Source organism: Physeter macrocephalus, chromosome 12, assembly GCF_002837175.3.
Source record: "Physeter macrocephalus isolate SW-GA chromosome 12, ASM283717v5, whole genome shotgun sequence".
NCBI lineage: Eukaryota > Metazoa > Chordata > Mammalia > Artiodactyla > Physeteridae > Physeter > Physeter macrocephalus.
Genome location: NC_041225.1, coordinates 30,001,944 through 30,019,330, shown reverse-complemented (window position 1 = coordinate 30,019,330; position 17,387 = coordinate 30,001,944). Strand labels below are relative to the sequence as shown.

General features: G+C 44.6%; 1 protein-coding gene across 1 annotated transcript in view; it reads right to left on the bottom strand.

Moving 5' to 3' along the window:
• Positions 1-9,721, bottom strand: part of RSAD2 (radical S-adenosyl methionine domain containing 2) — a 14,593-nt gene extending 4,872 nt beyond the window's left edge. The window contains exons 1-4 of the mRNA XM_007109005.3: positions 9,373-9,721; positions 4,651-4,812; positions 2,852-3,081; positions 619-768 (exon numbers count right to left, since the gene is read on the bottom strand). Of these exons, the coding sequence (XP_007109067.1) occupies positions 619-768; positions 2,852-3,081; positions 4,651-4,812; positions 9,373-9,721 (891 nt within the window). The remainder of the gene's footprint in view (positions 1-618; positions 769-2,851; positions 3,082-4,650; positions 4,813-9,372) is intronic.
• Positions 9,722-17,387: the final 7,666 nt, after the last annotated feature.

Genomic DNA, 17,387 nt, shown 5'->3' with positions numbered 1-17,387 from the left:
GGCACAGGCTCCGGACGCGCAGGCTCAGCGGCCATGGCTCACGGGCCCAGCCGCTGCACGGCATGTGGGATCTTCCCGGACTGGGGCACGAACCCGTGTCCCCTGCATCGGCAGGCGGACTCTCAACCATTGCGCCACCAGGGAAGCCCCCTAATATTCTTTGAAATAGGTTATATAGTCAGTATAACATTCCATACAGGGGACATAAGCTTACCTGTTCTCTGTATGTTGAATATCAGGCTACCTTCCATTTTTTACTCCTGTCCCTAACACTGCAGTAATGTAGCTTTGAATAAGTTCTTTTTTTCTTTAGCTTCTGAGAACACACTGATTAGTTACTCTGTCTCTGATAACACCTGGAAGCTCCAAACTGTAGACGTGCTTTGGCTGACACCGTTTAACCTACATGATATGTACATTTGGACCAACAGGATGGATCCAATTTTTCACACTGGAAACCTAAAGATCTAGTGAAACTTCCACCTCAGCCCCGAGACTACTCCCATCTCTCCACGCAAACCCTCCAAAGCCACAGTGTGTGCAGCCCTTGGTGGAGACACTTTCTTGTTTGGAGCTAAATGTGTGACGGGGAACAAAACAACGTTTGCTTCATACAACCTTCTGGTTAGACTCGGGCACCAGGCAGGGCACGTCTCTGTGGCGGTCCAAGAACGCTTCAAACTCTTCATCACTTATCACGAACGGTTCTGCTTCTCTCAGAGCATCTTCTCCAGAATTCTCACCCTCAATTATGAGGCATTGGAAGACCTGAAACACAAGTGTGGTGTTGGCTTTGTGAAGAGCTTTCCATCTCTTTTTGCCCCAAATCTCATTTCTCCCTGAACCTCTCCTGAGCAAAGAAGACTCCTTCAAGTAGGGAACATTCTAGAAAGACACTGCTCTGTGGAAATGAGAACATGCCCTGAAATTTAGGGATATGGTACTAGAAGCCCAAACATTCCCAAAATATAAATGTTTAAAAACGAGTCTAGATTACATTTGATCTAGTCTTATAACCTAATATTTTCAGACTACAAAATAACGGTTGCCTGCAAGCCCAGGGCCTCCCGTGGAGGAGGTTGCCTGGGGGACCAGGTTCTGGACCACGTGAGCAATTGCATAACAGTTGACACCTGATCCAGGTTTACATCAATTTGCATCCTGCAGACCTCAGTGATCTGATGCAAAAACTGTTTTCTAAACGGACAGCAGCTAATCCTCTCCCTCCAAAAAAAGTCAGAATTTTGAAAAGGCAATTCTGGAGTGAATCAGCCAAGTGGAAGCCAGAGTAGGAGTCGAAAGATTGGAGAAAAGAGATAGAGAAGAAATGACAAAGAGCCATGAGCAAACCAAACCTATGAGAAAAATATATATATAATACGTACGTATTATACGTACGTATAATATATTAGTATAGTACATGAGTGCTGATGGGCAGGGGGTTCTAGAAGGGAAATCTAAGAGCTTGGAGCTTAGCCCTCTGGCTCTCCTCCGACGCCTCCACACAGTGGGTCATAGCCTGGGGTCCTCCCATCACCCCTGTTTCTGTAGCTGTTTTCAGTTCCTCCTGCACCTGGGAGAGCGGCTGATATTCCAGCTTACTTACATATATAACCAAACATCAAGTTCAACATACAAATTAAAACTTTTTAAAGTAAGAAACATTTCTTGTTTCCCATAACCCACTTCCACATGTTACAGGATAACCTCAGGAAAATAATACATGAACCCCTTTCCCATCTCCACAACCCTTCTCTGAATGCTAACGTGGGATTAACAGGACATCCCAGGCAGCTTTGATAGGAAAGGTTTCCTTGGTGTCTAGACAGGAATTCCTTCCCTGGGTCTTCCCTACCTGTGGAAATTCTGTCCCTCTGTCCAAGCAGGAGCCAAATAACCTCCTCCTACACGAAGTCTTCCTGGCTCTTTGGCAGAAATAAACCTTGCCTGTTTCACCCTGCCACATTATCCCAGCACACATAGCTTTACATTACAAGAGTTTTCTTTAACTCTTTTACTTGCTAGAGTTGAATTCTACATCTTATCTTGAGTTGCATTAGTCTGGGGTTCAGACACAGACTTTGGATACCTGCATAGCAATCATCGGGGCAGCTTGTTAAGAATACATATTCACACAAACCCTCCTGCTAATCTGTTTCAGGATAGTGGGTATAGGATGAGGCCCAAGAAGCTGATTTGAAACAGCTCCCTGAGTTCATTCTGAAGAACAGCCAAGGGCAGAAACCTTCAGTTTATAATTCTTTGTAAGCATCTGTGCATGGTGGGTGCTGTAAGTCACTTTGAATTGGCTTACGAGTATCTGAACCTCAGACTTTTTAGTAGCTGATAGTGGCGCTAAATCCTAAAGCACACATCTGGGTGAATTAATCTTGGGAATGAATTTTGCTGCCACTTGGGGATGGCCTTTCTCCCAATAGCTTCTAATAATTCTATGAACAAATGAACTAACAGAATTTATGAAGAACATATACCCATTTATAAATAAGCTAAGAGTTTTTAAGACAAATCAGTCTTATTATTTTAATAAACACATACGAGTTAGACTTCCTATGAACATATTCTTCAGAATATCTCCAAGCACTTCTCATATTCTTTTATATTTACTTTCACAATTTCCCAGGAGGAAATCAGTTATAAGGGGGAAATTGAGACAAAGAGAATGTAAGTAGTTAACGTTTAGCAGAGCTGAAAGAAGGACCAAGGGCCTGCTTTCCCAACTGGCTCTCTGAGTCCATAGCTCTCTGTATCCTTATCATTTCTGGTTTTGCTGAAGCAAGTCTCTCCTGACCGTTCTCTTCATTACAACCAGCAAAAGCGACACGGTACGTACCTTCCAGCGGATGGGGTTCAGGGCTTTAATCTGTTCCTTCATGTCCTCGTCCACGTTGAATCGATTGATGACAGAATTTATCTTGAAGGCCACTCTGTAATCTTTGCACCACGTCCTCAGTTTGTGGAGATTTTCCACGTGGTTCTTGTTTCCTTGGCCACGGCCAATAAGGACATTGACCTGCTCGTCAAAGCTGTCGCAGGAGATGGCGAGAATGTCCAAATATTCCCCTGAGGGAAAACCATCACCATTAGGCTTTTCCATCCAAGGATGCAGACACAGGCCTTTAAGCCAGAGGTGGAGCATTGGAGCCTTATGGACCACATGGGTAGACATAAACGTTTTTTTGTTCCTCCAGACATCTAAAAATATTTCAAACTGTTTGCAACTATATTTTGGGGGGTAGATTTAACATAGAATGTAGATTTATGATGTATCTTTAATCATTTGAGCATATGGCAACACTAACCTGAACTCCCATATAGGACAAAGATCAATGGAAGTTCATAAATGGCTGTCCACGTGTCCACTATTAATAGTCCTTACACTCTCTTTTCGTCTCCCTACCACTAATGATCCTTTCTCTTATGCACTTCCAAAGTCACTAATTTGCACCACCTCTCCCGTACAACATTTGAGCTTTTGACCCAAAGGTGCAGCAATCCTCCTGGTCCCTACTCTTTACACCATATTGACAGCATGTGGAGCCCATCCTGGAGGGAGCGAGATGCCCTGGGGACACAGACAGCAAACCCGACCAGTTCTTCTCTGATCACACAGCTCCCTAACCCTGTCTTCTCTCTCTGAATCTGGTTCCCAAAGCTTACTTCTGAACTTCTGACCCCCTCTTTCACTGAGTGACTCCCTTCACGGTCATTTTGATGTTGACTCATTGCCCTGTGGTCTTCCAGTTACCCTTCCTCAGGTGGGCTGTTCTACCCACATCCACACCCTGCGGAGCCACATCCATTTCTTCATCATCTTGGAAGGAGGATGTTATCAGAGTTCTCCTGGGAATGTCCTCAACAGATCGCAAATGCAACTACCCTTTGGATGATTTCAAGGCTCAAACAACTTACACAAAGCAAAGCACAGAACATTTTACTCTAAGAGTTCAGTTAGAACTGTTTCCCAAAATGACAGTAGTAATAATAGCTAACATTTTTCAAGTGCCTCCTAAACCCCAGGTACTGCTCTCTGAATATTAACATCTATGTCAAACTTAGCTTCCCCGTCTTAGGACCAAGGGTTCGTAACCCTGGGTCGTATAGTGGAATCCCTTGGAGCACCCCAAGTTGGCCTGTCCACGTACCACGAGGCTCTGATATAATTAGTCTGGAGTCCAGTCCCAGTACAGATATTTCATAAAGTTCCTCAGTAGCCAAATATGCAGCCAAAGGTGAGAACGACTGTTTTAGTCTAATCACTTAATTTGTGCACGAGACTACTAAAATAGAGTTATTTCCGAAAATACTTTAAAAATTAAACATGAACAGCAAACGATAAGGTCAGGGCTTGCAAAACTGTACACTGGGTTAACCGTCCCCACCGGCGGCTCAGCAAAAGCTAGCTGCACTGATAACATTCGGAAGAGTTCCGGGCCTAGTCTGTTCTGTTACCTGCCTTGCCATACTTGTTTACTTGGAGCCCTACCGGCCTGAAAAGAGGTTAGAGTAAAGCCCACTTGTTTCTTCCTCCCTTTGGATCCCCAGCAGGCCTGGCCAAAAGCCCGGGGTGGAGGGAAATAGAGCGACAGACAGTGACAGAGGCGGCAGCCGCGTGCCACGCGAGGCTCTCACCGTAGTTCCGGAACCACCTCTCCTGGATCAGGCTACCGTTGCTGACTACGCTTACGCTGGGCAGGTGCAGCTCCTGTTTGCAGAACTTCACCAGCTGGCCAAGGTATTTGCCCCGGTCTTGGAGGAATGGCTCTCCGCCGGAGAAGTTGATCTTTTCCATACCTGGGACAGACAGAGCATGGCTTTTCCTTCTATTTTTCCACTTCACCAACATCCATTATTATTTTAATGGCAAAAGTAGTATTTTCTCAATGTCATAGAATGAGATGAGAGAAAAATGGAGCTAGGACGTACGCCCAAGCTCCAAAGCCTTTGACCTTTCTAAGTGTGCAGGGTCGCCCTCCATCCTAGCTTTCCCAGGACAGTCCCGGTTTATGGAGGACCAAATCTCACCAGTTAGTTTTTTCTAGCACCCTCCTTTATTCTCAGACGTTTCTACAATGGGGCAGTGGTAAATTACAGCACCTCACTATTTATAAGCTAACATGCTAGGAGGTGGTCTCTATGATGAGCATTATTACCCAATAAAAATACGATTCCCCAAAAGCGTGGTTAAATAGGGGCAGGTAACTAGAGAAAGTGAAACAGTGTCTCGGCCAGTGGTGTAGCCCGTGATGAGTTTGAGGATTAGGTTAGAGGGGATGAAAGAATGAGGAAACTGAAGGAACAGGATGTAGAGGTGTCGTTAAGAGCTTAGAAGAGGAGCAAGTAATTCACAGTGGTGCTAACATACAAGCCATCCTGTCACAGCACAGATCCATAGCTGGTGCTCATAATGGTGGAGCTCTATTCAGTCTGCTCTGTTTAAAAGCCAAAGAAGTGGGCTTCCCTGGTGGCGCAGTGGCTAAGAATCCGCCTGCCAATTCAGGGGACATGGGTTCGAGCCCTGGTCTGGGAGGATCCCAGATGCCGCGGAGCAACTGAGCCCGTGCGCCACAACTACTGAGCCCGCACACCTAGAGCCCGTGCTCCGCAACAAGAGAAGCCACCGCGATGAGAAGCCCGCGCACCGCAACGAAGAGTAGCCCCCGCTCGCCGCGACTAGAAAAAGCCCGCGCGCAGCAACGAAGACCCAACTCAGCCAAAAAAAAAAAAAAAAAAAAGCCAAAGAAGTAAATAATATATTTTAGAAGCATCTTCAGCCAGAGCAGTAATTTTCATTTTAAATGTAATGTACATTTATTGCTTAAATTTTAAAATAAATTTAAAATTTTAATAGTCACCAAAATAGATTTTCCTCTATTTGCCAGAAATCTTACTTACAGGACACATCACCCATACTATACCTTAACCATTTTAACTAACTTTGGTTTTATTTACTTAAAACTGAGAGGTCAGGATATAAAAGTATTAATTATAACTGTAATAGTTTATACTCTGTTAAAAAACATATGAGCATTTATTTATTTGTGCCTTGTAACAACTTTTTAAGGTTGATATATGAGTTATCATTATTGTCTCTATTTTAAAGAATATTAAACTGATATTCAGAAAGTTAAGTGTCTTGACACATTGTTTAGGTGCTGGAGCAGGAACTCAAACCCTGGCCTTGTGAATCAAGAGTCTAAGTTCGTTCCATAACCCCAGACCTCTCTTCATTTGTTCATTCATGCACTAATTCATCCATTCAAAACCATTCATTAGATTCCTATTACCTTCTAGATATTTTGCTAGGCAGAAAGATAAGCAGAATGCTAGGTTTCAACCTTGGAACTCAAACTCTTTGGGGACCCAGATATTAAAAACAAAACAACAAAACAAAACACAAGAGCACACTTTTAAACATGCTACAATAGGCACTTAGGTTGCTTCCATACCTTGGCAATGTATATAATGCTGCTATGAACATTGGGGTGCATGTATCTCTTCAAATTAGTGTTTTTACTTCTTTCTGATATATATCCAGAAGTGGAATTGTTGGGTCATATGGTAATTCTATTTTTAGTTTTTTAAGGAACCTCCATACTGTTCTCCACAGTGTCTGTACCAATTTACATTTCCACCAACAGTGTACGAGGGTTCCCTTGTCTCCACACCTTCTCCAGCATTTGCTATTTGTGGACTTTTTTTTTTTTTTTTTTTTTTTTTTGCGGTACGCGGGCCTCTCACTGCTGCGGCCTCTCCCGTCGCGGAGCACAGGCTCCGGACACGCAGGCTCAGCGGCCACGGCTCACGGGCCCAGCCGCTCCGCGGCACGTGGGATCCTCCCGGACCGGGGCGCGAACCCGCGTCCCCTGCATCGGCAGGCGGACGCGCAACCACTGCGCCACCAGGGAAGCCCTGTGGACTTTTTGATGATGGCCATTCTGACTGGTGTGAGGTGAGACCTCATCGTGGTTTTGATCTGCATTTCCTGGACGATTAGTGATGTCGAGCATCTTTTCAAGTGCCTGTCGGCCATCTGCATTTCCTCTTTGGAAAACTTCTATTCAGTTCTGCCCATTTCTTAACTGGGTTGTTTGTTTTTTGATGTTCGGTTGTCTCAGCTGTTTATGTATGTTGCCTATTAACCCTCTATCGGTCATGTCACTTGCAAATATCTTCTCCCACTCAATAGGTTGTCTTTTCATTTTGTCAATGGTTTCCTTTGCTGTGCAAAAGCTTTTACATTTTTTTAAAAGCGTCCATCAACGGACGAACGGATAAAGAAGATGTGGTATACATACACAAAGGAATACTACTCGGCCATAAAAAATAGTGAAATTTTGCCATTTGCAGCAACATGGATGGACTTGGAGGGCATTAGGCTAAGTGAAATAAGTCAGACAAATATTGTATAATATCATTTATGTGTGGAATCTAAAATAATACAACAAACTAGTGAATAAAACAAAAAAGAATCAAACTCACAGATATAGAGAACAAACTAGCGGTTACCAGTGGGGAGAGGGAAGTGGGGAGGGGCAAGACAGGGCTCGGGAGAAAAAGGGTTATAATTAGGATTACATGAAATCGTGTGTGTGTGAAACTTTTGAAAACTGTAAAGCATTATAGGATTTAAAGAATCTTTCATTCAATTAAAAAAATAAAATAAATAAAACATGCTATAATACACGCATTTGTAACAAATGCCATGGGATCACAAAGGAAGGCAAGAGGGCATTCATTCTGCATGACGAGGACCAGGAATAATTCTAAGGAGCTTTGGAAGTTCACCAACAGAGACTGAGGTGACAGGCATTCCAGGAAGAGAGGACAGTGCAATCACAGGCTCCATGATGCAAGTGTTGGGGGAGAATGTGTCACATGATGTGTCCACAGCTTGGGGCCCTCCAGGAATTGGCGTGAAGGATGGCAGCCCTGAGCTTGAAGCCTGTGCTGACAAGTTTGGGCTTGGAAGCCGTGCAAGAGAGCTAAGTGGGGGAGTTAGCCATCAAAATATATATATATATATATATATATATTTTTTTTTTGTGTGTGTGTGTGTGTGTGGTACGCGGGCCTCTCACTGCTGCGGCCTCTCCCGTTACAGAGGACGGGCTCCGGACGCGCAGGCTCAGCGGCCACGGCTCACGGGCCCAGCCGCTCCGCGGCACGTGGGATCCTCCCAGACCGGGGCGCGAACCCGGTTCCCCTGCATCGGCAGGCGGACGCGCAACCGCTGCGCCACCAGGGAAGCCCGAAATATATATTTTAGTAAAAGATAACGTGCTTTCAGCGGGGACTCAGAGACGATGAGATGAATTGCAACAGTCCTGGTGAGAAATAATGAGACCCGGAACCAGACCACGATGGGAACGGCAAGGTGGGTCAGGCGCTGGATGAGCTGTGGATGACTCGGCAGGCGTATGGAAAGCAAAGCAAGTCAGATCCAATAACGTGCAAGCCTACGATCTCACCGTATCAAGCACAAAATCCGGCAAAACTAGTGCGTGTGTTAGAATCAGAGCTAGTAGTTATCCTGGGCAGGAAGGGCAGGGGCTGAAGGGAGCATGTGCTTTGGGTGCCTTGCTGTCTTCTGTCTAGATTTGTGTGCTGTTTACCTGGGTGTGTGCAGGTCTCTGCAAATGCACGTTACACGTGTGTAAAAAAAGGTAAGCCAAGTTGAGAAAAAAGTTGGCGATGTGGCTGACGTTGCTCTAGGGAAGACAGGAGGACAAGGAGAGAAGGAGGACAGATCTGGAGCGGAAGATGTCACCTTAGCACTGGACAGGCTGGGGTCTCTCTGAGATGCCTTCGAGCTACTGACGCGGTGACACTGAGTGAGAAAGTCTCCAGGGCAAAGTCATTGCCTTATTTGAGCTGTAAATGGTTTCTCTAAAGTTTCATAGTAAGAACACGTAAATAATCCAAAATAAAAGAGTCAACTATTGGGTTTCTTAAGTGTTTCTATTTGTTTGCAACCTTCCTCATGAACCGTTTCTGGGAAAGCCCACGTGCTTCGGGCAGACCCAGAGCGCAGCACCACCTTCCCGACCCGCCTCGTTCCGCGGGCTGGGCGGACAGGGACCCGGCAGGTGCACGCACGGCTCGCTTGGCAGCGGCAGGAGGATGGGTTTGCTCCACTTACCCCCAGGCCAGCCGACTCTGCGGGTTGGGAAGGCCTAGACACCCATCCCCAAATTCACCTCCACATCCTCTGGCGGGAGGGCATCCTCCCTGTGCTGTGGGAACCGCTGAGGTTCCGGGGGAACCGTCCAGCCCATGCGCGCTCCCAGCCCCCTCCTCTCAGCCGGCCACGTACCAGCCGAGCCCCTGGTCTCGTTCTGGGTCCGGACTCACCCGCTTCCTTCAGTAGCAGCAGGCCTCTCTGGGCCTCCGCCAGCGGCAGCACGAAGGACGTTTTGGCCGTGTGGAAGCAGAAGCCACACTTGTAATTGCACTGGCGGGTGAAGTGATAATTAACGCTGCTGGGGGTGACGGGCAGACCGCGGTCCTCTTCGTCCTCCCTGCTGGTCTCCCTTGGTTTCCTCCTGCCCTGCCGCTGCTGGCTCTTCTTGCCCCCCGCCAGCCAGAATGCTGCCCTGAGCCGGGGGATCAGGGCCCCCAGGCTGCCCCACAGGGAGCCCAGGTGCTGCACGAAGGTGCTCAGCAGCTTGAGAGCAAATGACACGGCTACCAGCATCCACATGGTGGCCAGGTGCCCTGAGGCTGCCCTGCAGCTGCAGGCTCACTTTATATGTGCCCGGCAACCTGTCACATGGGGAGGAGGGACACGCCTTCCTCGACTAACTCTTCCCTGAGCGCAAGTTTCGATTTCTCTCTTCGTGAAAATGAAAGTTGGAACAGGGCCAAGACCGAAGGCTCAGGACTAGGACTGCCGTCTGCTGCTTCCCTCTGTCTATTAATAATAGGGGTATAAATAATAGCCTCCTAACGGGACACAGATGGAGATGGTATTGATATCTAATCTCTATCTCGATCCAGCAGATAGCCGTAGAACTAGACAGAGGCGTAGCCACGTCCGTAGCTGTTGCATTGCTTGTGCATGACGTGGCATGTAGAAGCTTCTACTCCAGCCCCCTTCACCCGGGGGCACTCAGCAAGAGTTTGTTAGGAGAGGCAAGTAGTGAAAAGAATGAATGACCCTTGGAGGATGAGACCCCACTCCATGAGCCTCAGCATACCCTTTCGGGTCACAGTCAAAACACATAGGCACATACTGACACAGATGCCTGAATCTTTCTTTAGTAATTTATCTTAAGGTACGCATTTTTACATGTTAAAGTTTAGACATTACGTTTCCATGCATGTCTCTGCATTTCGATACCATTTTTAATAGACAATAGGAAAACCAGATGCTTTTCTAAGATGCTTCCTTTTTTACAAAATTGAAGTCTAGCTGATTTACAACGTTGTGTTAGTTTCAGGTGTCCGCAAAGTGATTCACCTATGCATATCTATCTGCTCTTTTTCAGATTCTTTTCCATTATAGGTTATTACAAGATATTGAATATAGTTCCCTGTGCTATACAGTAGATCCTTGTTGATTGTCTATTTTATATATATAGTAGTGTGTATTTGTTAATCCCAAACTCCAATTTATCCCTCCCTGCCTTTCCCCCTTGGAAAACTATAAGTTTTTTCTTCTGTGTCTGTGAGTCTATTTCTGTTTTGTAAATAAGTTCATTTGTATCGTATTTTAGATTATACATATAAGTGATATCATATGATATTTATCTTTCTCTGTCTGACTTATTTCACTTAGTAGGATAATATATAGGTCCATCCATGTTGCTGCAAATGGCATTATTTCATTCCTTTTTATGGCCGAGTAGTATTCCATTGTATGTACACACCACATCTTTTTTGTGTGTGTCTTAGACATTCATTTATTTATTTTATTTTTTATTTATTTTAAAAAATTTGTATTGGAGTATAGTTGCTTTACAATGTTGTGTTAGTTTCTACTGTGCAGCCAGGTGAATCAGCTATATGTATACATATATCCCCTCTTTTTTGGATTTCCTTTCCATTTAGGTCATCACAGAGCACTGAGTAGAGTTCCCTGTGCTCTACAGTAGGTTCTCATTAGTTATCTATTTTATACATAGTATCAGTAGTGTGTATATGTCAATCCCAATCTCCCAATTCATCTCACCCACCTCCTTTTTCCATTCATCTGTCAATGGACATTTAGGTTGCTTCCATGTCTTGGCTCTTGTAGATAGTGCTGCTATGAACGTTGGGGTGCATGTGTCTTTTTGAGTTAGGGTTTTCTCTGGATATATGCCCAGGAGTGGAATTGCTAGGTCATATGGTCATATCCTAGATCATATCTATTTTTAGTTTTTTGAGGAACCTCCATGCTGTTTTCCATAGTGGCTACACCATCCAGCGTTTCTTTATGCAAATACAAGTAAGTACGAATATATAGAAAGTTTACACAACATTCAGTATATAATATCCACGGTCTATACTCTAGTTTTTTAAGGAACCTCCATACTGTTCTCCATAGTGGCTGTATCAATTTACCTTCCCACCAACAGTGTAGGAGGGTTCCCTTGTCTCCACACCCTCTCCAGCACTTATTATTTGTAGACTTTTTGATGACGGCCATTCTGACTGGTGTGAGGGGATTCCTCACTGTACTTTTCGGTCTGCATTTCTCTAATAACCAAGATTCTTCTTAGTTGGCAAGAATTACTGTGCTTTTGTATTATCTATTTTCACAGTTTTCCTAGAAAGTGTTGAGCTTTGTGCTGAAATTTTCTTTCCTTTAGCCCTCTTTAATGGGAATTGGGTTTGATCTTGAGTGTGTGGTTTTATGTTTTCATGAGACTTGTAGGAAGTTGGGATAGTCCTAGTGGTTAAGTTTATGAAACCACAAGCCTAGCTTGTCACTTACTAGCTAGGTGACTAAGTCACTTTATTTCTCTGGATCTTCCATTCCCATCTGTAAGACTAGGTATCTCAAGGGATATTTGTGAAGAGTGAAAATTCTAATGTATGTGAATCACTTAAAACAGTGCCTGGAAAATCATTCAGTTAGCGTCACCTTTTGTTATTCTACTCGTGTTACGTTTTGAACAGAAGCAGAGATGACTTTTATTTCACTGAGAAGGAAACTGAAAGCAAATTCAGCACAATAGCCAGTGTATGCTTAATGATTACCAAGCCTGCGATGAGGAAGATGATCCAAGTTCGTGGAATCTTAGTCACAAGTATTTTAGAAACTTAACATGGCCTGGCCCAATTAAGAAATACTTTTTTTTTTTTTTTCTAGATCACATGTGTATGAAGAAACAAAAACCAAATCAGTTTCCATTTCAAATCAAATATCAAATTGGATTATGACAAATATGTCATAAAGGGTAACCACACAGACTTTTGAAGCCAAACATTTTAAGGTTTGAATCTTAGTTCAGCCAGTATTGTTTAATTCGGGGTAACTTTCTTTACCTGCCTGATTTTGCTAACACACCTGGGAAATATGGGTATTAATGTCTATTTCACCCAGGGCATTTTAAGGATTAAATGACATGAAGTTTATTATGCACTGAAAGTAGAGCTCGACATAATCAATTAGAAATATCTAGCATGTATATAACATTAGGCACCAGGCACTGGGCTATATTTTGCAGGCACTAACTTATTTTACAGCTGGGGAAACTTATGTCACACAGGGAGTGAGCATTTGAACCGGGACTTAAACACTTGCGATACTGCTCAATAATTGATAATTACTATCACATTATTTTATTATTACTTCTTAAGTCTGTTCTATCCGGGCCAGTTTCTTTTATATTCATTCATTTGTTTATTCATTCACTTATTCACTCATTCATTCAGGGATTCTTTCTTTCCTTCCTTTCTTCTTTTCCTCAACAAAGGTTCATTGAGAAGCTCCTATGTATCAGATAAAATGTTAATAAATATGAATAAAATAAATAAGTCCAAGTCCCTTCTGGCAAAGAGCTCACAAAAGTCAATGTCACTTTGATATCCTCTGAACATATGCTTATTCACTCTCAAAACCTGTCTTTCTCCACGCATCCAAGAGTAAGGCTCAAGAGAAGTAGACTTTCTTATTCAAAGTCATGGCTGACAAAGGCCAGGGAGGGAGGGTGTGGGCTGGAGGGAGGTCAAGGCAGCCCCTTCTTGCTCTCTACCTCTCGGGAGTCAGCCATCTCTAAAGACATCTAAATGCAATCAGGTAACAGCCAAATGTCACTACCATTTTTCATTAGCCAGGGACTTTTTTCTTTAAAGGCTTGTACATCCACAGGGTACTCCCTGCTCCCTGATGTGGACCATCCTGCAGCAGCATCAAACAGCGGCTGCCACACATTAGCAGACTGTAGAATCGGTTCAGTTACTTGCAATCTTCATATTATTACTTTGGTAAGTCTTTTCCTGAAGCATCTTGTGCATAAAGAAAAGTGCACAATTCATACACATACAGCGGAACAAATTTTGGACCGAATGAGCACACATGTGTAACAACCATCTTGATCGAGAAACAGAACTTTGCTCAGACCTTCACGTGTCCAGTACCTTCCCCCAGGCCCTAAACCCTACCTCTGCCCCAAAGATAACCGTGTCCTGTTTTCTAAAACCATCCTCTAGGTTTGCCTGCTTTTGAAGTTCCTGTGGATATAATCACACCTTAGGTACTGTTTTCTGTATAGCTTCTTTCACTCAATGTTATATTTGTAGATTTATCCATTTTGTTGTGTCTACCAGTACTTTGTTCATTTTCAGAGCCATCTAGGATTTTATTGTTGGAATATACCACAATCCATTTAATCGTTCAATTATAATGAGCATTTGGACTATTTTGCTATTACGCTATGAATTTTCTTGTACACGTCATTTGGTCAACATAAGTATGCATCTGTGCTGGGTATACACCCAGCAACGGGATCACTGGTTCATAAAAAATATACATATATGCTCCCCTTTAGTGCATAACTCCACAGAGTTTTCCAGAGTGCTGGCCCAATTTACACTCCGACCAGAATACTGCGCTGCTCCAATTGTTCCACATCTTTCTTCTCACTTGGTATTGTCACTGTGAGATGTTTGTTTTTGTCTGGTTTAATTTTAGCCATCTCAGTGGGTGTGGAGTGGTGTCTTGTGGTTTTACTTTCCAGTTTCCTGATGACTAATGATGTTAAGCACCTTTTTAATATATTTATTAGCTATTCGGATATTCTCATTTGTGATGTGCCTATTCAAATCCCTTGCCCCTTTTTGTATTGGATTTTCTGCATTTTTGTGATTGATTTGTAAGAATTCATCGTATAGATGTACTTTCTTAGTTATATGTTTTGCAGATATCTTCGGCTCACGGGCCCAGCCACTCCGCGGCACGTGGGATCTTCCCAGACCGGGGCGCGAACCTGGTTCCCCTGCATCGGCAGGCGGACGCGCAACCGCTGCGCCACCAGGGAAGCCCCAGATATCTTCTTTAACTCTTTGTCTTTCCTGTTCACTCATTTACTGGTTGTAATTTAATTCATCCAATGAGTGCCACTTCACTAATTTACAGAGTTGTAATTATGTGTGTGACTGTGTGTATTTAAATAAATAAAATGGAATATCAAAGCACTTCAAAATAAGAGTTCCTTGAACTTTTAATTTCCGTGTGTGTGTGTGTGTGTGTATCGGGTTGTGTTTTAGCAGTCTTAAGACCACCCACATGTTTGCTAATTGGCTACAAGGACTCCTGGGACAGGAACAGGTCACACCCACAGGTGGGCTGTATTCCGGGAAAGAGATGCAGAGCAAAGGATAACAGGAAAAGGATGAACCTCAGAGGAGTCTGGAGAGACGGGCACAGCTTCCGAGTCCTTCACCATCTGGGTTGCGTAGATAGCTGTGCTTGCTCTCCAGCAGCTCTCCCACCCTGGGAACAGTGAGACAGCTGGTCAGGGAAGCCCGCTTGGGTCTCGGGTCTGCCATTACGTGGTGGGCTGGACTCGTCGGCACATCCTGCTGTGACCGGTCTTGGTCACCTAGTCTCAGGACCCCCTCTGAGAATGAGGTGTCCGTCACCAATCTTGATGTTTGTGCGAAGCAACCCTGACAAGTTGCTGCAGCGCGTCCATTGTTCCGGGTGCAAACGCAGAACCATCAATGACCGATATAAAGAAGCTTTTGAGGGCGTATTTCTCGGATTTGGCCACGACGAATCATGGTTCCAGGCTCCCCAGGAGAGACGCCAGGAGTAAGTATCTGCACCTGCTGTGTTAACGCTCTTCTCCCAGGGAGCTGTATAAACTCTGTTTCTTAGTGGGAAAATCAGCTCCACACTATGATAGCGTGCCCTTCAAATCAGAAGCCCACACCCCAGGCGTCTGGCCCCCAGAGCGGTTTTATGCGGTGCCAGCTGGTCTCCGGAGGCCAGAGCCTGGCCATGGAAGGGATCCCTTCGCCCGCTGGGCTAAATCAGGCGGGCAGAGAGAGTTGGACTCAGGGCAGACTGGGGGCCCCCAGCGGGGAGAGGCCCTGGGGACGTGGAGGGGCCTCCCCGGACCCCAGACTCCCGGCAGGAGCTCCTGGGCTACTCAGTGGGGTTGTATGTGCTGCTTTGACGGGATCCTGGCCTCGGTGCGAGGGGCGGGGTGTGGGGCCCACCGCCGGGGGGCGTTCCCCGTCAGGCAGTACGTGTGCGTGCGCGGTGGCGTGGAACTGCACGGGTTCACGGTGATGCCTCCTGGGGGCGGGGTGGAGGAGAGTCCCGGCGTCAACCCCTCTGGCCACGGGGGGCGCCTGGCGAGGTCCAGTGATGGCCTGGCATCCTCAGCAAAGGGAGTTGGCGAGGTTGGGTCCTGTTCTGTCGCGCTTGGTGAGGGACAGGGCGGTCCTGAGTCAGCAGACTTTGTCGTCTGTGAGAGTTCGGGCTCTGGGCCCAGGCCCGTGGCAGCTCCCCCACCTGGCCGAGCGGTGGGAAAACAGCAGACTGCAGACGTACCCGTGCAGCGATGTGCCAAAACGGACAGTGGCGGGATGTGGCTCACAGGCCGGAGTTTGCCAGGCCCTGGTCTAGAGCAGCAGTTTCCAAACTTACCGGTCTTGTGATGCTAAAGAGCTTTTGTTTTATCTGTTAGTTTTTCCTACGTTAGTAATTCAATGCAGAAGCACTTATTCGTTGAAAACAAATAATAAGCTTGTTACAGGTTAATACTATTTAGGCAAGAAATAACTTTTCTGTATCAAAAAAGTTCAGTGAAAAAACAAACAAAAAAAAAATCAGAAGCCCACAAACATGCCCAAAAGAACTTTTATGAACCAGAAACTGAAGGCTTAGGTAATGGGGGTTTACCTGTTTCTTGATAAAGCAATTACTTATAAAACTTGTACAGTGCTTCTCAGAACCTTCATCAACTACCTTCCTGGGATTTGGATTATAGAATCATCACTCTTTCCTGGATTTATTTTGATAAATCTTATTTTCCAAGTTCATTATTTATTTTGTGATGTTTGGATTTATTGATGTAGAATTGTATGTAATATTCTCTTTATTTGTGCCCTTTGTAACCTGTGGTTCTTTCCTCTTTTGTATTACTATTATGCTGACTTCATTTTCTTTTTATCCACTTGAATGGTCTACCTAGAAGCATATCTGTTTAAGTACGTTTTCAAAAACCAATCTCTTTTTCAAAACAGATGTTATTTTGTCATTTTATTATTTATTAATTACAACATTTATATTGGTTAATTCTCCCTTTCTGCTTTTTTATTCCCCTATGAACAGAATGACTAGAATATTTCTTGTTTTCCTGGTTGATGTTGTTAGTGTTTTTTAAATGAATAAAGTCGTGCTATTCATTCATTCAAGGACCTCTTTCAAGTGTCTTTCCAGGCCCAGCTTCTTTCCTCCACACCCACTGGATAGGTTACTACAGGCAAGTTTATTCAACCTAAGCATGCACCCAAGCTGGGTCCATCAGATTCTCTGTCCTAGCAATTTGAAACTAGAGCTCAAAAATATGACAGAGATTTTTTTCCCGTCATGAATGAAGACATTGTATCTTACGTCGTCGACTCCTAGTTAACATCGACCGAGACCAGGTCCCGCAGTGTCACTAATTTCACAGTCTCCTGGTAGGGAGGAGGGTGAGTGAAAATGGAGAGGAAAACTTAAATTAAGAGCGGACATGATTGGGGGGGTGGGTCATGGAAAAAAGGTCAAGAAAGCCTCACGGGAGGATGCAGTCCTGTCCTAAGGAACAAAAAGGACTTTGTTGTTTTCCTATTTTCTTATGTCCCACACAGGTGACATCTCTGCTCCCTAAATGTCCCAAAGTCAAATTGCTCATAGAGAATAAAAATGATCCTGTTCTCAAAGA